The sequence below is a fragment of the Parasteatoda tepidariorum genome, chromosome X2 (assembly GCF_043381705.1).
Source record: "Parasteatoda tepidariorum isolate YZ-2023 chromosome X2, CAS_Ptep_4.0, whole genome shotgun sequence".
Classification (NCBI taxonomy): domain Eukaryota; kingdom Metazoa; phylum Arthropoda; class Arachnida; order Araneae; family Theridiidae; genus Parasteatoda; species Parasteatoda tepidariorum.
The window spans coordinates 47,362,854-47,389,645 of record NC_092215.1 but is presented as its reverse complement, the minus strand read 5'-3'; the positions used below and the strand labels follow the sequence as shown (position 1 = coordinate 47,389,645).

General features: G+C 27.7%; 1 protein-coding gene across 6 annotated transcripts in view; it reads right to left on the bottom strand.

The window, feature by feature from the left end:
• Positions 1 to 710: 710 nt before the first annotated feature.
• Positions 711 to 26,792, bottom strand: part of LOC107457564 (homeobox protein OTX2) — a 151,788-nt gene continuing 125,706 nt past the window's right edge. For all 6 annotated transcript variants that reach the window (XM_071188097.1, XM_071188100.1, XM_071188098.1 and 3 more), the window contains 2 exons: positions 4,894 to 5,054; positions 711 to 3,454 (listed from right to left, as the gene is read on the bottom strand). In XM_071188097.1, the coding sequence (XP_071044198.1) occupies positions 2,879 to 3,454; positions 4,894 to 5,054 (737 nt within the window). In that variant the 3' untranslated portion in view covers positions 711 to 2,878. The remainder of the gene's footprint in view (positions 3,455 to 4,893; positions 5,055 to 26,792) is intronic.

The following is a 26,792-nucleotide window of genomic DNA, read 5'->3' as shown; positions in this document are numbered from 1 at the left end:
TTTATAATTTGGAATGAAATATATCGTATATGAAGCATTTTGGAGTATATACTTTTTTCCCAAACGATAGTTGCATTTTGTTTCGTTACAATAAAGATTAAATTTTTTTCCTATTTTGTTTAATCTCTAACAATTAAAACATTCTTTAATAGTCTGTAAAAATCTAAGTAAAAGTAAAAATCTCTAATAGTTAAAACATTCTGGCTTCTAGGGTTGAGTTTCACTAAATACCACATTATAGGGAAAAAATAAAGTGAGTGATTATTGAAATATTTTAACGAGCAGTGTCTTAACTCAAAGGACATTTTCATTAAGAAAGTTTTCTATAGCAACAATATTTCTAGAAGTTAGAACAAATTTATTAGGTGCGGAAGCTATTAAGGGACAATAAGAAATGTAAAAAAAATGAATGATAACATTTTTTGAAATGAGATATTAAAATGAAATTAAAAAATAATATTCCCAATATTTTAATGCTTCCAAATAAAGTATTGAGAACTTTAATTTTGCTTCCAAATTAAATACAGTGAAAATGTTCTGAGAACTAAATAATTTTTTATTGTTTCTAAATAAAGCATTGGGAATATTATTTTTTCTCAAGTACTTTGCAAAGTATTTGAGAACCAAAAGTAATATTGTTTAATGGTCATTATTCCCAATAAAAATATCGAGAAGGATATTGTATTTCTGATATTTGTATGAGGCGACAATAAAAATGAAGAAAAAAGTTTTATTGAAATAGCTATGTGAGTCAAACATGAAAAGGGAAACGAACTCGACATTTACAATTTACACAACTCAATAATAAGCAACTTATTTGAAAAGTCATCATAAATAATTCAATTTACACAAAAATTATATCAATTGCCCTGGGCACTAAATGTTACGTACCTTTATATCCCTTCCTTGACCGAACCAGATGACCGACAAAATATAGAAAAAATGCAGCTTCTTCATGCAAATAGTTTACAATTATAATATATAAATATGACATTGCTTACTTAGCTCTCTTTTCATCTTTTCTTCAATTTATTACATATTTTTAAAGCAGAAATAAAATACTAGATGATATTACTAACATCATTTGTATTCATAGGTTTAACACGGTGCTTGAAAGAAATGGCTGACTAGGCTAGTGGAAATTTTATCATTTTAGTTTTCCTTTTATTTATTTGAAGAAAAAAAAAAAACATGCTAACTAAAAGTGTTTAGTGACATTCACAAATGTGTTAAATTTCTTTCAATTTTTCTAAAGCTTTTCTTCAAGAACCGTGGTAATCCTGATTATGTTATATGCAAGAACAAATAAATTATCTTTTAAATGCACTAATTTTCATCCTATTACGTAGTTATGGCGAAAATTTAGATACATGTTTTTGCTCAGTCAAATTCAGAATTTCTCATTATTTATTTCACAGAATATAAAGAGTTTCAAGAACTTAATTGATTAATTTGAGATAAACAAGAATAATAGTCGAAAAAATTGTGAATGATTTTCTGAGAACTAATTTCTCTTTTGCTGCCTAAAAACATGGGGGTTTCACAAAAAGAAACAAATAAAAATAAATAAATAAATAAATAGTAGGTTCAATCGGGGCTATTATGAGACATTCATAATTATAGCTTATGGTGTTTGTGTTTATTTAAGACACATTAAAAAGAAAAAAATAATACATTAAAAATACATACACAAGAGTATTTTTAAGGTCAAATTCTTAAGCATATTAAGAAGTGATTTCATAAAATTACATAAAGTAAATTTAATACTATCTAAAAACTAATAAAGTGGTCACAAATTTTCTTTCACAGACAATTATGCAAATAGCATTTCATTACGGGTCTGCTCGGACTTAGCATTTTGAATAATTTTTTTTCTAAAATATTCAGATTTTTTTGTTAAAAAAATCAGATTTTACTGAAATATTGGAAGGCAATTAAATTTTTTTATACACCGTAGTGACCGAGATTTTCAGACCCTTGTATGTATATATTTAGCGACACCTGTGTAAATTGACCACTTGCGAAGCACCTATATGATGGCTCACTTAGGCAGGAGGTCAACTTATAAAGAGGTGAAGCAACTGTTTTTGAAAAATTGGTGCTTGACTACAGCTATCAACTTTGGCAAAAATCAACTAAGATTGATTTACACAGATGGTCAATTTAATAGGTTACACTGTATATATACGCACACTTAGTATATAAGCTTTATTAAATGACTATAATAGGATGAGAGGACTATCAAAGCCATACTTAACTACTATTTAATAGTCATGAAATATTTCTAAATACTATTCACCCTATAAGTACGTATATAATGATGTCCCATTTGTTGTGGTTTTTTTTTTAACTTTTATTTTTAAGATTGATATTTTTTTTAATCATACAGTGAAGCCTGTACAAGTTGATAACTTTTCATAAGACAATTTGAGAGTACACTTAGATAAGATGTCAATTTATAAAGTAGGACTTTAATTATTTTTGCCAGTTTGGTACTTGATCGTAAAGATCAACTTAGACAGGTGGTCAACATATAGAGATGGTCAACATATAGAGATGGTCAACTTAACAGGTTTCACTGTAAACATATTGTCAAAACAAGGATTCTATAGTCTCATAATACCCCAGATTGACCTTCTGTAATTCCATAAAACATGAGTTGAACCTTAATTTCTATTCTAGAATGAATTCTAAAATAGAATGAGAGTGCTTGATCGTCTAGTAAAAAGATGAGTGTTGTCTTTCTGTTATATACAAAACAGTTGCTTTTTGTTTTTTGATAAATTCAGGGAACAAAATGTGCCGGTCAGCCTTTTTTTTTTCTTTTTTTTTTCCTTTTTAAATCTGATGAGTTCTTCGACGGCCTCTCAAAAAGTCTTCAGAGCATTTGAAATTTCCACGCGGCAGTTTTATCACTGCTGTATTCGAGGCAATCGGTACTTCCTGGTGGGGGTAAACTTCCGTTTATAGGGGGTGTCCGGGAACTGAGGGTTTGATGGGCCGCCGTAGAAGCCCCCATGTGCGTCCCTGTCATGACTGGGGCACTCATCTGTGGCGATGTCATAGTCGTCACAGGCATAGGTGGTGGCAAATAGTCCATGTTCATGTTGCCATAGTGATAAGATGTGGGACCATAAGACTGTGAATAACAGCTGGGCGGTGTATTGGCCGCCATTTGATAAGAGCGTTGCATACAGCTGTTGGCTCCCATCAGTTCGGCGGCTACCGGACTGATTGTGGCTGGACTCCATATACTATTTGAGTTGGATGTAACTGGTGGCCCCGCTGAAGAAGGTGGTAATGAGGGGGGTTTATAGGGAGAGCCGCCCCTGGAAGAGGGCGGCGTTGATGAGGAAGGAGGACTTTTTGCTTTTTTAGGTCGACTTTTGCTGCTGCCACCATTTTGTTGCTGTTGTTGTTGCCGGCATTTAGCTCGCCGGTTTTTAAACCACACCTGTAATAAGAAGAAAAAAATAAGACAACTCTAAAACCTTTATGCCATTTAAAACCTTACCTTATAATTTTCTAAGAGGTCATTCTACCAAATAATAAACCATTTTAAAAAAGAAATGGGAATACAAACCTTTTCCTGGAAATTTTGTTGGTATCCATTGTAACTTGTACTTACCTTTTATCATAATATGGTAACGCAGGGTTTCAGGGCCATGATTATATTATTTTAGAAGTAAAAAATAAGGTTGATTAATTTTTATTTTATTTTGTTTGATACAAGACACAAAATAATTATTTTCGTTAATCAAAAATGAGTAAAATTCTCATATACTTTGACAGGAATCTGTTTAAAGTAAAAATGTTGTATTTTTATGTTATAAAAATTGGTTTTACAAAAGGTTTTAATTTTTAATGAATTAAAGCACTTGCTAGCAATCATTTCTTTTTTATTTCTAAAAAAACATTTCAAGCATTTATAAATACAGTTAGTAAAGCTAAAACAAAACAAAAAGTATTTGAAAGTTTAAATTTGTAATGTTTAAGGAAAAAATGAGAAACAATATTTTGAATAAAAATCAAGCGCAAGGTTTAAAGAATAAATGAAAAATACAAAATACAATAATAATAGTAGTTTTACTGTTAGATATGTTTTAACCGCTTCGCAGAAATTATTTCAAAGTTAGGGAATAAAAGAGGAATTGTTTTATTATGATAAAGAAAAAAAGGATAATTTATTTTAATTTTGATGAGAAAATAAAAATTAATTATTCCATCGTTACAAGGAAACTAAGTAAAATCCTTCTATTATTGCAAAGAAACTAGGAGAGATTATTATAAATTGAGAGTTCATTTTAATTTGAGGCCAAAACAAAGCAAAATAATTTTGTTATTAAAAGAAAACAAGGTAAAATTATTCAATTATTGAAAGAAAATAGAGTAAAATTATTCTGTTATTAAAAGATAACAAGGTAAAATTATTCCATTATGAAAAGAAAACAAAGTAAAATTATTCTGTTAGTAAAAGAAAACAAGGTAAAATTATTCTATTATTTAAAAAAAACTGGGTAAAATTATTCTGTTATTTAAAGAAAACAAGGTAAAATGATTCTATTATTTAAAAAAAACTAGGTAAAATTATTCTGTTATTTAAAGAAAACAAGGCAAAATTACTCTATTATTTAAAAAAAACTAGGTAAAATTATTCTGTTATTTAAAGAAAACAAGGTAAAATTATTCTATTATTTAAAGAAAAACTAGGTAAAATTATTCTGTTATTTAAAGAAAACAAGGTAAAATTAGTCTATTATAAAAAGAAAGCAAAGTAAAATTATTTTGTTATCAAAAGAAAACAAGATGAAATTATTTTCTCCCGAAAAGGAGACATTATTTTTAAGTTTAGCATCGTACTTTTTATGACTGCTTTTGATGTTTAATACTAACCTGCACCCTGGACTCAGGTAAGTTTATTTTAAGTGCAACTTCTTCTCTCATAAAAATGTCTGGATAGCGGGTTTTGCTGAACAAAGATTCCAAAACATCTAATTGAGCCCTTGTAAAAGTTGTTCTTTCTCTCCTTTGCTTTCTAGGAGGAGGAGCAGGAGCTGCAATAAATGATTAAAAGAACTCAATATTAAGTATATTATTTTTTAAGAAAAGTTAATTTTGTATAAGGTGAATTTTGCATTTGTGTAACAATTTAAAGAATACTTTCCAGTATTTTAAAAAATATTAAATCCAATTCAAATACTGAACACAGTTTCCATAAGAAAGAGAAATAAAAATTATGTTTCGAAAATTTTAAAAACTTGATTATTATTATTATTTGTATTTTGTCAATTTAAAAGTCACATGTATCAGAAACAATACTAAATAGCATTGTGAAGTTTAATGATATATTTGTGCATTAGTTTACTCAAAAAGTTTAGTAATAACCAGAAACGTGAATCAAAAGTTCCTTTGTCCTCTTAGTAGATAGGTCATTAAAAAAATTTGCATATTAAAGGTTTAATTTTAATAAGGGTGCACATCAAATATGTTCATTATTTAGAGAAAGCGGTCATTTAAGTAATGAAATCAAGTATCTTAATTGATATTTTTTAAATATTGATATACTTTATGGACATACTTTTTGCCAAAAACATATCTTTTGACAAATAATTTTCTGACTTGATTTATAATTTATGAAAACTTATAATATTTATAATTTATGAAACAACAATATTTTAATTTTAATCACTTCAAATTGTTTGTTTGTAAAACAAGTAAAAAAATGTATTTTTACTATTTTTGAATCAATCAAATAAATGCAACTCTCAAAACGACTGTATTCAATTTATATCATAAGACTAATTATTTTAGCCGAAGTTATTTTGAAACATTAATAACAATGAATCTAATAACCCATCTGATTTAATTTTTAAGTGTTCATGCGATGTGACAAAATTAAATGAAGGTTTAATTAAGTCACAAATTAAATCTTGCTTTAATCAACATTTCAGAAGCAAGTAATATTAATATTCCACTGTAACATTGATTTTACTATCAATGTTATAGGACAACAACTAAAAGCATTTTCTTTTGTAATTTGAAACATACAATGATGTTCTCTACCAAAATTGTAAAAAAGAATGATCTGATGTTCGAGCCCAAGAACAAGGAGAAGTTTATTTTTTAAAAAGTTAAATTTTCCAATCCCAACCGATTTCAATTTCTTTAGTTTATTAATTTAGTTTAACTAAATTTTTTTATTCCATAAAAATTCAGTTTACAAGCATTATAACGAATATTAAAAAAAAAATTATAACAATATTTTGCTACTTATTTTTGTTCACTATATTCCACAAGGGAAGAAAAACTGCTAAAACATAAAATATTTCATGATATAAAACATAATAAATTTCAATGACTCAAAACGCAATTTCTTTAATATCACACCATATCTTTTACAGAAGCATTTAAAATGTAATTTTAAAATTGATTCACCTTGGAACAATTAATGATGGTTTCACACTAGTAAATTTACGATGATAACTTAAGAAGTGTTTAGTTGGAAATATTTTTTTGAAGCTAGGAATGCTGGGAAGTATTTAACCTCTAAGGTGGAAGGACCTTGAGGATTATATCATCTACAAAGCGTAACAAAAAACCGAGTCTAACAAAAGCAGGATAAAAAGGTCGAACAAGGTGATTTCTTCGTAAATGTGTTGGTAATCCTGTAATGACCCAGAAAATGAAGGCACTTACAATTCGAAAACTTTTTCCACTGACAGCCCGCCCCTCATTTTGTTTCTACGTCATTTCTTACCATCATCATTTCCATCAAGTTTTAGCTCCATCAGAAATATTACAATTGTAGTAAAAAATTGCCATGTTTAAAATGTAAAAGTGTGCCACAATTGGTCACTAAAAATGACAGTTTTCAAGAATGAAGGGCTCTTTATGAAATAGTGATAAACTACATGTAGGTATAGTAAGATGTCACACTAAAAAATGTTATGGAAAAATTAGGAAAGCTGTTATACATTTTTGGTCACTGAAAATTGCAGTTTTTAAATACATCAAGGACTCTATTTGAAAGAGGGATAAGCCATAGAATCACGTCGCAGAAAACAGCATGTTTCGACAATTCAATAAATTCTATAGATAATTTTAGTTACTAAAAATAGTAGTTTTTCAAAATATGAAGAAAAGGGATAAACCTTGAAATGTACTGAAATTGAATAAAATGTGTCATTAGTGAATACTTTAAAAGATCGAAAAAGTATGTTTTGAAATTTTAATGAGTCCGATATGATAAATATCATGGGTTAGTAAAAAGTTAGTAAAAATGATAGTTTTTCAAATATATTCTGTGTGATATTGTCACAAAAATATGGGGAGATAGTATGAAACATTCTGAAAAGAACCACGAAACGATATTCTGTGGTGTCACAAGAAAAGCAAAATGAGGAACAATTCCGGCACCTCCCATGGCGAAGTTCAGTGCCTACCATTGCAAAAAATTCAATTTTTTTTTAAAAAAAAAAAAACAACATTATTTTTACAATTACATTATTTTTTAACTTACACCGGCAAATCAGGATGTACCGATGGTGAAAATTGAATTTTTTTTAAAATTTTATAATTAGCCTTTACACTTGCAAATGTCGACATTCAAAATGCCTAAATGTATAAAAAATTCTTCATTTCTTAAATGCCATTGTTTTCTCTTTCATATCAGCTTAAGCCAACACTCAATCTGCACCAACGCAACAAGGTGAAAGTTGGAAAAAAGAAGTTATGTTTAATATTTCTCATTTACATCACAAAACATTGAAAATTATCATATAATTATGGTGAAAGTTGAATAAAAGTTATTGCTAAATATTAATATTTTTTTTTATTTACACAAGAAAATATCAATATTCTACATGAACTGACGGCAAAAGTTGAATAAAAGTTATTGTTAAATATCAATATTTCTTATGAACGTAAGAAAATATCGAAATTTAACATGCACTGATGCCAGGTTTGAAAGTATAAAAAATTACGTATTTTTTTAAAAATAACACTACTATCAATGTTTGCTAAAATGTTGACATTTGCCAGAGTAACTAGGAATTAATAATATTTAAAAAGAACTTCGACTTACAGTGAAATAACTAAGTGATTAACGAAACTCTCCAGATAATGTTGACGTTAATCAGATTCCTGACTTTCTCGGTAACATTTCTAGCAAACATTTTTAGAAATTGTGACGAATTAAAATCAACAGCTAGAGGCTATACCCTAAAATAAGATGATTTTTTTTAAAAAAATAAGATCTATTTTCTTATTTGTATTGAGTTTTATAAATTTTTACTGCGCACTTTTTATTTATCGCACCAAATTGGAGAAGACGCAATGTTATTTATATAAATTATTTTTTTTAAGGTCGTCATACGCTGATGCTAAGTCCAGAACAGGGGTCACCGGTTGCTAAGCGACACTGTTTCCTTCTTGATGCGCACAAATCGATGACTGCAACGATCTTTTTGAGAAAATGGTCCCGGTCACAGTTATATTCCCTACACTTCAAGAATTCTTATGGTCAAAAGGGAAAATGCATTATAGTCTGATAAAAGAAAGTGAGCTCTATTCTATTTTAAAAATTTGGGGACACAATTCATTCGTTATACGAAGAAAATGATATAAAACAATACTTTATATTGCGATAAAAGAACACAAGCGTTAGCTGAATATCATATTTAAAATTGCAACCCCTGAAGGAATTCAATGATCATAAGAGAAAATTAAAAAACGAAAGCAAAACAATACATTGTATTGTAATCAAAGAACGTGAAAGTAAGAAAATACTCTACTTTTATTTTTAAAAAAAATTATAATCCCCGTCATAATTTAGTCGTTATTAGAAGAAAATGTTAAATGTTAAATTTTAAACAATTGGGATCCCTGACACAATGTCATAAAAGTAAACTTTTAAGTGTTAAATTACAAAAAAATAATAATTTATATTTCGTTGAGCATAAAAAATAACTCAATATCATATCTTTAAAAAAATTTGTATATATATATATATATATATATATATCAATANTATATATATATATACTATATAGTCTACATATATATACCATATTAAACTTAATTATTCTTCTTAATATATTACGATATTGCGATAAAAGGACATAAAAGATAGTGGAGTATCAAAACTGGGATAACTGTTACACAATTCATTCGTTATCTATGCAAAATATGCTTTTATTAATTTTTACAAATCAATTGCTACTATCCCTCGAAACACAAGTATTATCTAAACCTACACAAGTATTTTCTAATCTCTGTTTCTTGCAAAATCATACCGTTCTTCAATTAACACTTTCAAGATGGTAATTTAGAATGATATGTTTTTCAATTTTTTATTGAGTCAATTACGCTAACAGAATTTTTCCGTCAATTTATAACTAGACAATTTTCTAATTATCATTTTTAAAAAAGTATTATGATCATTATTAAGGTATAATTTTTTTAATGTATTTAAGCGAAAAAAATTATAGTAAAGAATTAATTCAAATGAGCTTTATATAAATTTATCCAATCTTATTTCATCTCTCATCTTATTTAATCTCTAAACTATATAATCTCATTTAAATTAACATAAGAGTGAATTTAAAAAAAAACAACAACCTTATAACCGTATAAATGTCCATAATTGCCTATCCAACATTATTTTCTACATAATTTTATTTTTTAAATGTTTGAGCAGGAAGTTAATGTTCAAAAGTTTTCAACGTTTCTTAGAACTAATCAGTGCAACGATCTGCGCTAAAAACAATGAAGGGAAACAAATATGAAAGTATTCTAAGAGCTCTTAGATGTTCCATTATAGCTGAGTCATTAATAGAGCGATATTATGGTGTTGATATTTATGCATATAATTGTTTAAAATTGGAAACTGTTTTAGAATTCCCTAAGGGCAAATGGGTCTGCCATAGTCACATTCTTATATTCAGAAAATGATTTTCTTTAAATAACTATTGAATAAAAAGTATTAAAGTACTAAACACAATTATTATGGGCTAAGTTCAGGGTGCTTACGTATACATATGTAACTTTTTAGGGGATGTCATCGTATTCAGAGGTCTAAATAATAAAGTGAGTTTTAAACTTTAAATTCCTACAACGTAAACTAACACTATAAATTTATAGCATCCGCAGCAACCTCATAAAAACAATTTTTGACTTTTAAAGTCTTTTCAAAAATAGAGTAATTTAATAAAATGTATCAAGTGATTTATGCAAATGAATGATGTTACATAATGAATTTATTTAGATTCATTAGTTTATTCCTTAAAAAAAAGGAACAATACTCATGAAATAAATTTGAATGCTGTGTTCATTTTCTTAAATAGCTATATCCATTTTTTTAAACACGCATTTTGAGCTGTGTTCAGATTTAAAAATTCACTGACAAGATATTTTTATAAAAATTAAAATTGCGAAAAAAATCTCAATAGAGTGAAATGGTCCCTGAGTAAATACCTTTATTCGCTGAAAACTGTTAAATTTGAAATAATCTGATTGGTATAAACCCATGTTTACAATTTTTTCCTCAACTATCAAATGCTGACAGTTGTTCTAGTGAGATTTTTTAACGTGTCTTGAATGTAAAAATAATTTTTCAGATACGGAATGTTCTTAGGATTTTCCCCTCAAACCTATCTGTAATCCACTTCTTTGTTAAGCACAGATCTTTTTTTTGTTAAGAGCCTTATGAAACCACTCCATGTATGTGATTTAAGCCCATACAAAACGGGCTTTCAATGCGCATTTAAAGTGTTCTTTAAATTCATCCAAAAATATGTATTGAAAAATATTCCTCTTTAAAATATAAAAAAATTCCGTTTTTTAAGTGAAATACTAAGTGATTTAGGAAAAGAGATAAATTATTAAGATAAAGAAAAATGTAAACATTGCCTCAGTTTTATTTCAATAATGCTTCGCGTATAGATTATTCATAAAATCTCATTTTTTCACTCGATTTACAACTTGCTGTCTTAAAACTGAAACAATAAGAGATTTGTCAGATTTTAAGGCTTAAGTACTTGTACGGAGCGGAATATAATAAAAGGACCACCCCTTAACAGCTTTTGTCAAATGATCGTATTTGACGTATTAAGATTCAATCTTCATGGTTCGATAGGGTAACCTTAAATAGTTAGTGCATGCAATAATTTAAGTAGCAAAATCAGACAAAAAAAAACAAAAAAAACTGTGAAGATCCGCAGATTTGGAATTCACAATAGTTTCGTCAAGAAAGCTGTTGTTGTCTGCTCCTCCTACTATTAATTTTGCTTCGGGGCTATTTGTAAAATAAAAAAGTCCCTACGCACAGTTAGAAAAGCTTATTTTCGTGCAAAATATAATACTTTTAAGATTATTTATTATTTTCTTCAATATATTTTAATATTTTGAGTTGCAAGTTATTTTTGAGTTGTTGAGTTGCAAGTTGTTGCAAATTTTGCATCATTTTATGCTACATAGTGTTTAATCACAAAAATTGAGCAGAATCGGTTGAATACCCATTGAGAATCAAAAAGTTTAAAAAATATGAAAAAACCATTCCTTAACTGCGTTCAACACCGTCTTTTTAGATTTTTTTTGTGAATAAATTGTAAACTGTTAGTGAGGGAAAAGTTAACCAGTAATTATTTATTAAGTAATCGTCAGAAGAAAAACCGAAAGTTTTGAGATATAGTTTCGCAATGACTGCCCTTAAAATATATTTTCAGAAACTTTGACAAAAATGTATACACATTGAGTATAGCGTAATATTTAAGAAAAGTAATAAAACACTATGAAATTTAATTCTATTGAGGAAGGAAAATGAAATTAGTCATTGTCAATTTAGTTAATGCAAGATGCGTAAGATACGTTGAATTGATATTTTACAAAAATAATTCATACATATGTGCACTTTGTGATAAATATTTTGGTGTTGTAACTTTTAATTCAGATTTATTTAAAAGAAAATTATGTAGTTTTTGAAATAGCTTTAATTGATAGACAAAAACAAACTCGTTTGTTTATCTCACGTTAGACCATTACAAGACTGATACATATATATTATAAAATATTTATTCCCAAAAAGATGTTTTATAACAGAAACCTAATATGACTTATACTTAACAATACATTAAGAGGATTTTGTTTTAAAAAAGTATGTCGAAAGAGTAATAATTCCTTTTTGAGAAAAAAAAAAGGAAAAACATTATATCATTTTCATGGAACATTAATTTTTACATGATTTTAACAGTAACATAATTCAGAAACCCGAAATGCTCGATATGATTTGATTCAGATAATTATCCTCTTTTAACATGCATAAAGTTTAAAAATCTAAAACACTCAACATGAAACAATTCAGGAAAATGTTCCCTCCTAACATGAATTACATACAAAAATCCGAAATACATATTATATGAATCTATTCAGGATATTTTTCTTTCTCAACATGCTTTCTCTTCCCCCCCCCTTTTTTTACAGAATATTTAGGATATTATTTTCACTCAGCATAAAATTATAGTCAGAAACCCGAACTATTCCGCATAACTCGATACAGGATACTATTCTCTTTCAACGTGAATCGATTCAGAGTGCTCTATATTCTTGCTTAATCTGAATTATTATCGATAACCCGAAATACTCTACATGAATCGATTCAGGATATTGTTCTCTTTCAACATGAATCGATTTAGGATGCTGCATTCTTGTTTAATCTGAATTATTATCAAAAACCAGAAACACTCAACATAAATCGATTCAGGATATTGTTCTCTTTCAACATGAATCGATTTAGGATGCTGTATTCTTGTTTAATCTGAATTATTATCAAAAACCAGAATCACTCAACATGAATCGATTCAGGATATTGTTCTCTTTCAACATGAATCGATTGGGGATGCTGTATTCTTGTTTAATCTGAATTATTATCAAAAACCAGAAACACTCAACATGAATCGATTCAGGATATTGTTCTCTTTCAACATGAATCGATTCGGGATGCTGTATTCTTGTTTAATCAGAATTATTATCAAAAACCGAAATACTCTACAATACATGAATCGATTCAGGATATTGTTCTCTCTCGAACATGAATTAATTCGGAATACTAGTCATGCTCAACATGAATTATATTCAGAAACCTGAAATACTTCAATACTGAAATACTCGACTCAGGATGTTGTCTTAAATTAGGTTACTCAAAATTCAGTTGAAAGTATGAAACAAACTAGTTTTGTTTTCCAATTTACAATTAAATCGAAAATTTTATATATTACTGTGATATTCATCTGCATGGAAGAAACATGGCATAAATTGATGATATGGACTTAAACAGCAAATAAAGTAAACTGCGATTGATATTAATTTAGAATAAACATTAATAAGATTTTCGAAACAAATGAATACGAGAAATATTTTGTTTAAATTATTTTTACAGTAGATTTATCATATTAAAATAGGATATTCAGAGTTTCGAGATGTTATTTTAATTAAAAACAAAAATTCTTCTTAAAAGATAAATTTATTTTGATTGCTTTAGATATTCTTCAAAATCTATTGCTTAGATTAATAAGCTCTTAACAGAATATTTCATTTAATCTGATCGAAAACAGCCTACAGATAATTTTATTTTAAAGAAATATCTCAACGCTTCCATAAATAAAAACTTTTAAATCTCATATTTTAAATCAGTTGGATGAAATTTGTTTAGGAAAGAGTTTATACACCTTTTTTCTTTCATTTTAATTTATCGTACACTATTTATTAAATTCTATGCTTAATAAGTCATTTCTAATACAATCCTTTTCGAGAAATGTCGTATTTAAATAAAAATTCTTATTATTGATAAGTAGATCATTAAATGATTATGAAATTTGAGGCACATAAAATAACGCTTTATAATATGTTAACTGTATTGAGTTTGAACTGTTTCTGTCTCTATAAAAATTACAAAAATGCCAATAAGGAGAAAATAAATACATTTTCTAATCCAGTTTTATAATATTAGAAAAGTTGCATTATATGGACTGATAAAAATATGCAAAAATTAATTTTAACAGTTTCCATTTAAGTGAAAAAAAAACTTTTTTAGGGATTAGTAATTATTTTAAATATAGATTAGATTTCATTAAAGGCGTTTGAAAATTCCAAGGAATAAAATTACTATACGCTTTTCGATGTCACATTGGTCATCTCGAAAATAAATGAGAGACTAAAACTGTTAAAATTCCTACCGGAAAGCAAGACTAGAAGGTGGGAAACTAAAAGTACCATACGCTTTGGCTCAACTTTCCTTATAGTAACCATCTACACTTTTTCTCTCCGTTTACAAATGTTTATATATATATCGTATTTGACGTATTAAGATTCAATCTTCATGGTTCGNCAAAATAAATAAATGTAAAAAAAAACACGAAGAAAATTAATAAAAACATTATTAGAAAGCACTCTTTTTTGCGGATATAATCGTGTGGGCTGATGATAAGATTATATATTTTATTTTTTATTTTCCGGATTTTTGAAAAAATTTTATCCCTTTTTTTCGGATTTTTTTTTATTATTTTTATTTATTCCCCCCCCCCCAGTTTTTTTTTTAATTTTCATTTTTATTGTTATTGCTTTTTCTTTTTTCCCCTTTTTTCATATGTCTGTAATTTACATATTTAATTAGTCTTTCTCAAAAATCTATTTTATAATATATAAGATTCCATATTTTTACTACGCCGACCGGCCTGTGTAGGGGGCAGGGAACTGTCCTTGCATCAGAAAGGTTCTGGGCTCGAATCCCGGGCAAGGCATGGATGTTTCTTTCTCTCTATCTGTATTCCATGTCCTTTCTCCTTTGTGTGTAAATGTGTGAATGTGACCCGCCCTATAAACGGAATTGTGGCAGCGTGACGTGGGCGACGCTGCTCCACCGCCGTGGCTTCGCCACAGGTGCCCACTGGGTAACGAAAAGAGAGTTAGCAGTTCTGGCACTTTTTGTGGCCAATGGACAATAGTTCCAAGTGCCCGCCATTAAAAAAAATATATTTTTATTGCACACCTTTTTTAAAAAATTCGTACTAAATTTTTGTTTTCCTCTTTGTCAACTAATATTCATCTCTGTAAAAAATTTTGGTGTAGTTGGAAGTTGTTTGGTAGTTGCCACCACTTTTGATGTTCAGGTAAACTAAAACTTTTTACAGTGCATTAATCACATTTTTATTTACTTTTTCACCGATATAGTTTTATTTATTTATTAATTTGTTTGCTTGTTAACTGAAAACATTCTTATGTGCATTAGAATCAATTTCATTGCAAAAGCATTTGGTTTAAGAAACTTTTGGTTATATATTACCACTAATTGTTTCAAACAATTGTTATTTTTCACGATAACTACAGTTATGTACTTAAAATGTATTTAGTTTACCTCAACACCAAAAATTGTGGTATCTGTACACCAAAATGTTTTACAGTGTAGAAACAGTTTTGAATGAATAATATTCTTAGAAAAAGTTGCAATAAATTATAATTTAAATTTTCATAATTTAATACGCTTTAATCTTAGTTTAAGGGGTCTGTTTCTGCTTATGGGAGAAGAAAAAAATGTTAAATAAGATTTTATTCTTATAAACTTTGAATCGTTTCTCGAGAGAGTTAAGTTATTGTTAGATTAATTAATGTTTCTCTCAACTCCCACATAGCTTACCATAAATTTCATAAATTATCAAAGTCAATTATCAATATCAATTATCAATTATCTACAAGTCTACTTTGATTGACTTGAAATGTCAACCTTCATGTCATAAGAATGTGGCCAAAATTCAAACCATCAATTGATGATTGTCTAAAAGCATTGATTTTGGTGTAGAATTTGAAGAAAAACTTTGAGATTTTTGTTAGGAAAATGCAAATATCTATTTGTTGTACTCATTAATGGGAAAACGTATAGGGCTATCAACGCAAAATATTAATTGAGTAAAAAATGTAACCCTTTTTATTAAAGGTAATTTTCATTGTTGCCACTGCGCAACAACAAAAAGTATGTCAATGATAAATAGATGAACTTGAAAGTGACTTAATACTTATCAGTATTAAGGCCCTTGAAATCGTTCAACTATTATTGATGTTTAATTTAATGTTGTATTAGGCACTATTGATATTACGGTAATAGGTAATGGGCATTATGGTAATAGGTATCTAATACACTAATATGGATCCCATTTATATATGTTTCTTATAGTTCCCCGAAATGAATAAGTTTTCCAATGAATATAAAATTTATTCATTAAAAAACTTCACTTAACTTATATTTCACTTTCAGAAAAATTTATTGAAGGTTCAACCATAGTATTGGAACCGTAATACGGTGCAAATTTGTTGCAACCTTAATGCGAAGTCAAATTATTTCAAATTTTCGTTCAAATTTACCCATACTATTGTGTCAGTCAAGTTTAAATGTTGTTGCAAACGATATTGAGGTTCAAAACGATTCAAAATTTCTAAGAGTTTTGCAAAATAAATTTTTGAAAAAAATTATTTACAGTTCCTTTTATTTTAAATTTTGAAAAAAAAAAAATAAAGAATCACTAAAAATGAGTAAAAATTAAAGATACCTTGAAGTCATTAATGAAATTAAATTTAAATTTCAAATATTTACGAAATTGGCTATCAAAATGTTATCTGAGAAATAATTGTGGACAATTTATGAAAAAGCTTTCTGAATTTATTTATTAAAATATGGAATTTTTATTCCAGTTATTAGATTCAGATTTAAGATTTAGCTTTCTAAAACACAAATAATAGATTTCAGATAAAGGGAAAAATTCTTAAATTCGTTTCTGGAACAAGTAGAACTTGGCAACTTATTTAAGGTAAAAGTTGAAATTTTTAATTAATTGATTTGATTATTGCTTTGGAATACATAAATGAAATTTTATATATTATTTTCAAACCTAAAATAGTATTTGAAAAAAAAAAACAAAAAATAAGTTCGTTAAGTGAGTGGCACTTCAGTCAGATTCACTGCAAGAATTTGCGGATAAAATTATGGCAAAAAGTGTAAGCATCTTGTTTCCGATACTTTTTATAAAATCCAAATTTAATCGCAAAATTTTGGGCAGCAAAATAATATGATATATCGTAATTTTTTCAGTAATGTTTACTTTTCCACAGTAATTAAATAAATATTACTGTAAAAATGACGGTATTAAATTTTACGGTAAAAATGCATTTTACGGATTCTGCACTTAAGGTGCCACTACTTTACATCGTAATTTTATTTAGAATTTCTTAAAGAGTTCCTTGTCAGACTAAAGATTTACGTCACCAGTAATTTAAAACATTTCCTTCAAATATTGAGCAACAAGATACGCAGAAAGTTATTTCTGAATCAACCTGCATAAAAACCGATTTTACATTGAACTGATGCAAATTTGGTCTGAAATTGTACCACTCAAATTGAATCATAACATCCTGTAATAACCCTAAATACTATAATATTGATTATCATATGAAACTTGCAGGGAATTCAAATTATACTACGGTTCAGCGTGTTCTAAGATTTATAACAGTGTAGTTAAGCAAGTTATTTTCTTATTTCTGGGAATTAAGTGTGCTTACAAATTACACAGTGAAAAATTCCGAATAGCGTTGTGGTAAAAAGTATTGGAACTCTAAGTGACGGTACTTTTCACCATAAAATCCAATAAGTTCCAAAATATTTTATGGAACTAAAAAATCGGATAAACCGCAATTTTTACAGTAATATTACTGAATCATTATTAATTAAATATTACTGTAATTAAATGAATATCACTGTAAAAATCATGGTAAAATATTTAAAGGTAAACTAGATTTTAAAAATGCTACACTCAGGGGGCCAATAGTTTTTACAGTATAATTTGAATTACATTAAGAACTTATCTGGTATTCAAAATGATCTAAAAGCTTAAATATTTAAAAAAAAAAAGCAAATTTTGGGAGATTATTCAACCTAGATAAAAATCAGTAAAATTAATGAATATTTTTCAATTTATGCATATTTAAATAAGTCCAATTAAAGCAACGATGAAGTAACTTTACAAGCATAAAAAATTAGACGTTACTTCGTCTTTTCTTTATGTTGACATTTTGCGCCATTTTCATAATTAGCATCGAGGTTAAAACGAGGCAACTCATGAATTTCGTAACAAATATAACATATCATTAGCTAAAAACTTCATATGGTGGCTGAAGAAGGGTTTTATAATGTATTCAATGTTTATTATTCTACCAGAAATAAAAATCTATTTGTTGGTAAATTAATGTAGCACATTGTTAGAACTTTCTTGGAAATTTGAATCTGATGCAATTATTAAAATAGAAATTTTAAAATTTATATAATAGGAAAAATCACTGTAAAAACAAATAATTATCGCCATTTTTCCTTACGGTTGATACTAATTTTCCAACTGAAATTGAAAATTTCGAATGATACTATTGATAGTATTAAACTCGTTTTCGTAAACAAAATGCTGAGAAAAATTAATCATAGAAATAAATTTAATTTAATCTTACTTAAATGTTTATTTAATAATTTACTGATATCAAACGTATTCATTAAATCTCAAAATACGAAACGTATATTTTATTTTTAAAGCATAAGTTCATTATAAAAGGAAAAATACATTAATTCAAGTTTAGAAAGTATGGTATCTATCAAATAATATATATTCATATATAAAATGAAACATTTTAATATCTCGGGATCTACATGAAAAGCTTGATTTTAATTAATGAATATATGTTTTCAATTTTTAACCTAATCTTTAGGATAAATTCCGTGGCTCACTTCAAAATCAGCTGATCCCAAATGTATTTATTCACTTAGAATGAGATAAATTGAAGTATTTCAGAAATTAGCGAAATCTTTTTTAATTTTCAAAATTATCCACTTTTGACATAATCGATAAAGCAACTATCTGTGAAAGCCTTATTTGGGATTAATTGAAGAACATACGTAAACACATTTTGCTTATCTGTTCCTCTACCGGGGATATAGCAACCGGTTGCATTTACTGAATAGTGTCCGCGTATGTTGAGTTATCATGCCGCATCATCCCTGGTTTCATTTCGCTCTCGAAAAAGGTTAAATCCTTATTGTTCACAGCATACATTTCGGACTAACATTGCACGCGTTTTTGAGGACGCTTATCCAATTTGTAACATAATTTTATTCGTCGCTCCATTTAAATTTGACTTTTAGCAGTCTTATTTCTAGTATCAGACGAATTTGCACCAGTTTTTTTTATGATATTTTTTATTTTTCGTCTCTCACAACAAATATACATTAAGATAGAGGTTTCCAATTTTTTGTTCGGCTATGGAAACCTAAATGTTCGAGCTTCTTAATAAACAAAGTTCGATGGCAGCAAATGGCTATAAATTATTTTTTTATTGTTTTATGAAAAACAATCTTAGAAATATGTCTAATGTTAAGCGGTTGAATTCATTGGTCTGGAGTGGCTTTTAGCTCTAAATTTATTTTTTGACGCATGCATAAGTTTAAATTTCAATAAAATAAACTGAATTGTGGTTTTCGAAAAATAACTGTTATAAACTGTGAGGATGGTTATCAGAGATACATCATTATTCATATTTGAAGTTAGGTGTTTTGAATTGAAAAATATTTAATGAGAAATACTTACGTAATATCTAACCAAAATTTTAAATACATTTTTACGGATTATTGCTTGGATACAAATATTGAATCGATGAGCCTGTGAAAACCAGTCATTTTAAATTTTCTTCGAAATTGAGATTCGTGCATTTTTAATTTTAACTGACGTAGATATAAGATATAAAAACATTCATGTCCTCCTACTTAGTATAGTATATTTTGTGCAATGAATTTTCAGTTTAGTTCGAAAACTTGGCATACCCTGGAGATACTTGGCCTTGGAATAAACTTGGAAATATATCACTCCCTTGTTGCTTATGAAATTGTTCGTATAACCTAACAATGAACTATTTTGTTCAGGCTTGTTATTTAGTTGATGTTTTTAACAATGAGGGATTAACAAGATAGTTCTTTAGATGGTATATGCAAGGAAATAAAAAGGGTTAAAAGTAACCACGAACTGTGAAAGAGGTGACTACAAATGATATGATACTTGATTTCAAAAACTGGTAACCGGAACATTATAAGAAAAATGTGTTATAAAAATACTCTTATGGAAAAGCAAAGAAGAAGAAGCAACAGTTTCAGTTGTTACATTATAACAATTTTAGTTATAAAAGTTCAAATAGACCGTCGACTTTTAGCACGTCGATGACAAACAGAGAAGACGAGTAGATTTCCTCTCTGCTGAGTCCAAAAAAGTTCAAAATACGTTTGAAAGTGGCCAGATTAAGCTGGCATTTAGGACAATGGGGAAAGATTTTCATTCCACCAGAGAATTTTAGACATTTCAGGTGACCGCTAGCAAGGCATCTGTGTCGCGAAAGGGAAAGAGAGAATCCTGTTTCAGTCGCCATGTTTCAGTTGTTGGGTGGCGCACTAACCAGTCTTTTTTAACAGCAGATTCTTCGATAGAATAAAGTTCCATAAATGTTAGTTTGGTGGTATTAGAAGTCTGTTGATAGCAAACTTCTTTGGCAAGTTTGTCTGCTATTTCATTGCCATAAATATCTACATGTGATGGTGGGTGTATTTCGTGATGTTACGAAAAGGTTTTTAGTTTATTATAGAAGGAAATACTCATGCGGTCACCAATATTTAAGTGGTCTTTAAAATGAAGTGGACTGTGGCAATCCGTCGAGATCTATATATCTTTAGAGTTGTTCTCTTCAGTGATTGTCTCAAGTCCACCCTCAATTGCAAGGAGTTCACTTCCGAAGATAGAGCAAAAGTTGGGGTTACGTTGGAAAATTAAAATTTTCCGTTGAGATGTTTCTATGTAAATTCGACTCCCTGTTAGTGTCAGAGGCGCAACAGTAGCAACTACGAACAGTATAAAAGTTCTGCACCTAGTAAAGTTGAAGTATCTCCTTTGATTGGTAGTTTATGCAAACTAATATTTACTTTATGGAGAAAAAAAACCCACAAAAAAACATAAAAGTGGCACCATAGCCAGTTGAGGAAGCATATTTTGGAAAATTTTCCATAAACCACAAGAAAATTTGAAGACATCAAAAAGCTTTCACCATATAAACCAAATGAGTTTTTGTCTTTTAATAAAAAAATTTGTAAGTGACCCAGCACGGGTAGTCCTGATACAAAGGATTTCTGGATCTACCCAAATATCCATGAATATGTTATCTAGGACTTCAATAAAGTCTTATTTAGTTTTTAAATGACAAATTATTAATGTTTCCTCTTGTTAAAAATAGTGTCTGGTATTCGTATTAAAGTACTGCCCGAAAATGGATCATCTCCAAGTTCTACTTTTTTTTATACTAAAAAATTAATTGATGCTGTCGCACAATTGCGATAAAATATTTTATAACCATTCATATTTTAATTTCAAAAAATTAAAAAAGCTCTATATACCAATCTGATACTTTCCTATTCAGTTTTTTGACTCTCCTGTAAAATTAGTTTTATTTGTTCGGATCGTATTTTTTAACTGCTTTGGGGTATCCGAAATTGTTTAGACCGTCCTTACTTATAGGTTATGGTTATTTATAGGTTATTTATAGGATATGGGGTAGATATATGTGCATTTCAAACTCATCTCTATTGTAGATCCAATTATATGGTAGGTATGGTTGCACTGTAAAAAATTCCAGATAAAATTATGGTAAAAACTACTGCCACCTCGAAAGCAGCATCCGTAAAATCCATTTTACTATAAAGTTAATTCAGGCCTTAAAATTTATTTAATAATTTTTAAAATAACATTTATTTCAATTAAGTGATCCACTGATTTTACAGTAAATATTACTGCAAAAATACGATATAATTGGTTTTTGTTCCGTAAGCTTTTGAAATAAAAATTGATTTTACGGTGAAAAGTTATCAGCATTCTGGGTGCCAGCACTTTTTACCATAATATGATTAGGAATTTTTTACAGTGCGCATTAAATATATTTAGGCATTTTGAAAAGAAAGTAAATAAAAAGTACTTAGGTAATGTTTTTAATTGATTAAAATTAATTGTTGGTCAATTTATAATGAAATGTCATACTCTATAAATTGTAAATACTGAACTTTTTCATAAAAAAGTGTAAAATTTTTATACTTGAGGAAAGTGGTTCTGCGGTGATTGTGAAAATTAATTTTAATAATAATTATTATTGCAATGTTAATATATAAGCGATTAGTGATGGTAAGTAATAATAATTCATTATTAATTCTTGAATATCCATTTGCTATTTAAAATAATAATAATTATACGTATATTTTACTTATACAAATAAAATTCCCATTTATAATTTTATCTTTTGTATAACATTTCAATATCGGTAAATATTTCACACTAAAAAATTGCACACTATTTACTTGTGCAAATTAATATACATTTTGAATGAATATCTTTTTTCCTTACGATTTAAACTTTTTCAGTTAATTAAGTCCACAGTTTTTGCTGTTTCTTATAGGTATCAAAAGTATTAAAAAAAGCTTTTAATCCGTAAAAAGAAAAGCTTTTTAAGAACGTAAATAATTTGCTTCTCCTTTGAAACTCGTTTAAGTCATATCTACATTACGCATTTAATGTGGAATCCTCTTCTGAGTTCTGGTCTAAGAATTTTAAAAATATTATTTAAAAAAAAAAAAAAAGGTATTTATAATTTTTAAAATGGTGAAAATTTTTTAAATATTTCAATCAGAGGGTGAGGATAGATATAATTTCGTTTCTTTTTATTTTGATCCCTAAGAGATGTTGAAGTGATTTTTCATCTTTTAGCTCTAAATTTANATATATATATATATATATATATATATATATATATATATATATATATATATATATATATATATATATATATATAAATATTATTAAAAATTAAGAATAAATTGCTCATCTTAAAACATATTTTCAATATACAAAAAATAGAATTAAAAATTTTCAATTAAATATTTTCATAATTCATTTTGTATGCTAATTCACTAAGTAAATGAATCAATAATTAAAAGAAATTTATAAACGTGTTCTGGACCTCTAAAAATTGAAGGAATATTAAATTTCCAAACTGTCATAAAACATCAATAAAAGGTTTTAAAGTAGCCTCTGTATCAAATTAGAGCAGAAAAAAACCAATGGATCTAGTTCGTAACATCTGATTTATGATTGAATGGAAACTGTTCTTTCAAAAACACTCACAAAACAAAAGTTGGCATGCAAAATGAAAATTAGAGTTTAAATAAAAAACAATTTCAAGGCTCTTAATATTACAAGCATTCACAAAAATATAATACAACAAAGAATACGTGAATAACTAACAAATAATTTGATATTTACATATTATAAAGCCTTCCATCCAAAAGAATGCCTGATTAACAGACAAATAATTTAATATTTAAATATTAATTTAATATTTATTAAATTTTGTGTCCAAAAGTATTTATGATTAGCAGTTGATGTTTGCAGATTATTACAATTTAGGATAAAAGAATGCCTATTGACTGAAAAATAATGTGGTATTTACAGATTATTGAGTTTTGTATCCCAAAGAATGCGTGAATCAGTGAAAAATAATTTGGTGTTTATCAATTAATGTGTTTAGTGTTCAAAAGAATGTGCAATTTAGTTACAAATAATTTGATGTTTACAGATGACTAAAATTTGAATCCAAGAACGCATGATTAACTGATAAATAATTTGGTGCCTCACAAAATCACTAGATTAATTCTAACGCAATAGACATATTTATACAAAAATAGGTCGATTTTTTTCTTCCTTTAATACATAAAAAACCAATGTGCCCACCCTGTAGTTGGAATTGTTTGATCGACGTCTGTTCTTGAAGCAGAGATTCTATGGAAACACAATTAATTAATGTGTTTAGTGTTCAAAAGAATGTGCAATTTAGTTACAAATAATTTGGTGTTTACAGATGACTAAAATTTGAATCCAAGAACGCATGATTAACTGATAAATAATTTGGTGCCTCACAAAATCACTAGATTAATTCTGACTCAATAGATATATTTATACAAAAAAGAGGCCGATTTTTTTCCTTCAATACATAAAAAACCAATGTGCCCACCCTGTAGTTGGAATTGTTTGATCGACGTCTGTTCTTGAAGCAGAGATTCTGTGGAAACACTTATGCAACCGGCATATACATTCCCACCCAACATTGCCGCGTCTTTTAGCAACTTTAAACTCATAAAGAATATTTTTTGAATTCTTTTCGTGGCGAGGATTAAGCTCGCTGTCCAATCTGTCGGCAATCGGTTGCATAAAAGCACAAATAACTGGATTAGGGGAAACCCAGCAGCCGATCTATGCAGGTGTTCCATAAAAGCCTCGTCTTCAAATCCCTTTTTTCTCCGGTTTTTACATTTCTCTCCCCTCAATCCCTTTGTATAAAGTCCACGCGTTCTAATCCTCTCTCTAACATTATAGGAGTTATTAATAACGTCTCTCCCGGCCTATCTATGCTTCGTGGTGACCCCGGGGGTCGACTTTCAATACAATAGCCAACTATCGATACCACCTATCAACTAGTTGAAATGACCATCCATAGATAGATTCTGCATTCAAATAGATCTTCACTTCGCTTTAAAAAAAATTTCATATTGATGATTTATGATCAACCGTATCTTTCGTCCACGGATTAAATTTTTTTCTTCTTTTTGTTAATATTTTTATTCAATTAACAAACAACATTGTTGTTATTGGTACATAACAAATTCCTGATAAAGAGATAAAAAAATTTTTAAAGCTTTTCGTATGAACAACAAAACATTTCCATGAAAAATGTAAAATTTTTTTCGTCGTCAAATTGAATTCTTTTTTGCTTATATTTTTATTTTATTAACAACTGCCGTTCTTGGTACCTTACAAGTGTATACAAAAGCAAACAGATACACAGATATTAATTTATAAATAGATACACATATATTAAAGCTAAAACAGATACATATAATATTAAAGCTACTCAAATAAGCAAAAGAATACTTCTCTGAAAAATGTATTACTTTTATTGACTGTATCTTTCGTATTGAATTCTTTTTGTTAATATTTTTATTCAATTTAAAAAAAAAACAGAACAACTTTTTCTTGCTTAGCTTCAAATGTATGCTAGAATTACTGATGAAACAGATACATATATTTTTAAGCTATTTGAATGAACAACAAACTATTTTCCTATGAAAATTTATCTTTTTTTTCTCTCATTCTCGTGATTAATACAAAAAAGAAGAAAAAAATATTTTTTCTTCGTTCACTTTTTTTAGAAACATATAAGCTGATTGGTTAAATGAAATTCAAAGAAAAAAAACGAATTTTTTTTTAAAGATTTAAGTGAGTAGTTAACATACACCGTTTATAGGCACTTTTTGTGAAAAGATAGGAAGCAAATTTAATAATTTCATAAAATTAATCATAAATTTTATAAAGACAGAGATTATTTTAGATTTTTAGCTAATTTATCAATTTTTTAATTTGTTTACTTTTTAGGGAAACACAAACATAGTTTTTCTTTTAAAATGAATTTGCTAAAAAGAGTAAAGTGAGTAGGTAACAATTACAGTTTTTAAAAATTTTAGGAAAGGATGATAGCAAATTTCATAATTTTACAAAATTTACCATAAAACTAATTATTAATTTAAGAAATACAATAATTGTTTTAAAAATTTTATTGCAAAAAGCGAAACAATTTTTTATTTTTATTCGTTCACCTTTTGAGGAACATAAACTAACGTACAGCTAGCAAGTTAAACTATTTTTTTTTTTATAAGAAATTTCTCAAAAAGAGTAAAGTGAATAGTTAACACTTAGCTTTTTTAAGCGCTTTTTGTTAAAAATCGGGAAACAAATTTAATAATATTATAAAATTTATCGTAAGTTGCAGAAATATATTCGATATGTGAAATTTTTTGCAGTAAAAAGTATTTAAAAAAATAATTGATTATATTTATGCAATCACTTAATAGCAAACATAAAAGAGAGAAAAATTGAATCATACCATAAACATTCAGTTATTTATCTTAACACTATACTTGATACGCAAAATTTTATTTAAAAATTATAAAAAATTACCGGTTAAAAAAGTGATGGTTCCCAGTTTGAGTAACAACCGATAGATGGCGATAGCGTAGTTAGACAGTTCAAAAATGTAGGTGTTTTGTTTCACAATTTTATATAAATAATAATTATATATATATCTGGAAATATTTTATAATAATTTTTGAAAGGTCGATTCTAAGTTAAGCGGAAAGAAAAAAAATCAAATCCATAGAGATCCCACTTCAAATTCCATAGAGAAAAAATGACGAAACGAATGAATTGGCGTACATCAAGGGTACATCTTTATTTTTTGAGAAAAAAAAAAGCATTATTTTTTAAAATAACAATAAACAACTATCTAAAATTTCACGATTATTTTCGCCTGGACAATGAATTTTATGTTCTTATCAGTTGGTAGAGTTTTTTTTCTTATAATGGGGAAAAATCACAAAATTATGGTAAAAATAAAACAAAGAACAATTTTAAGGGATTAAATCTTTAAAAAGTGATGCTAACATGATTATGATAAATTGATGTAAGGAGCTGCAAATTTGCTAAAGAAGCTTATGATTATTAAGCATCATATCGAACATGTCTTGTAATTTTTCTATTAAACTTTAAACTACCATATTTATTTTGAAGGTTGCACAAGCTAAT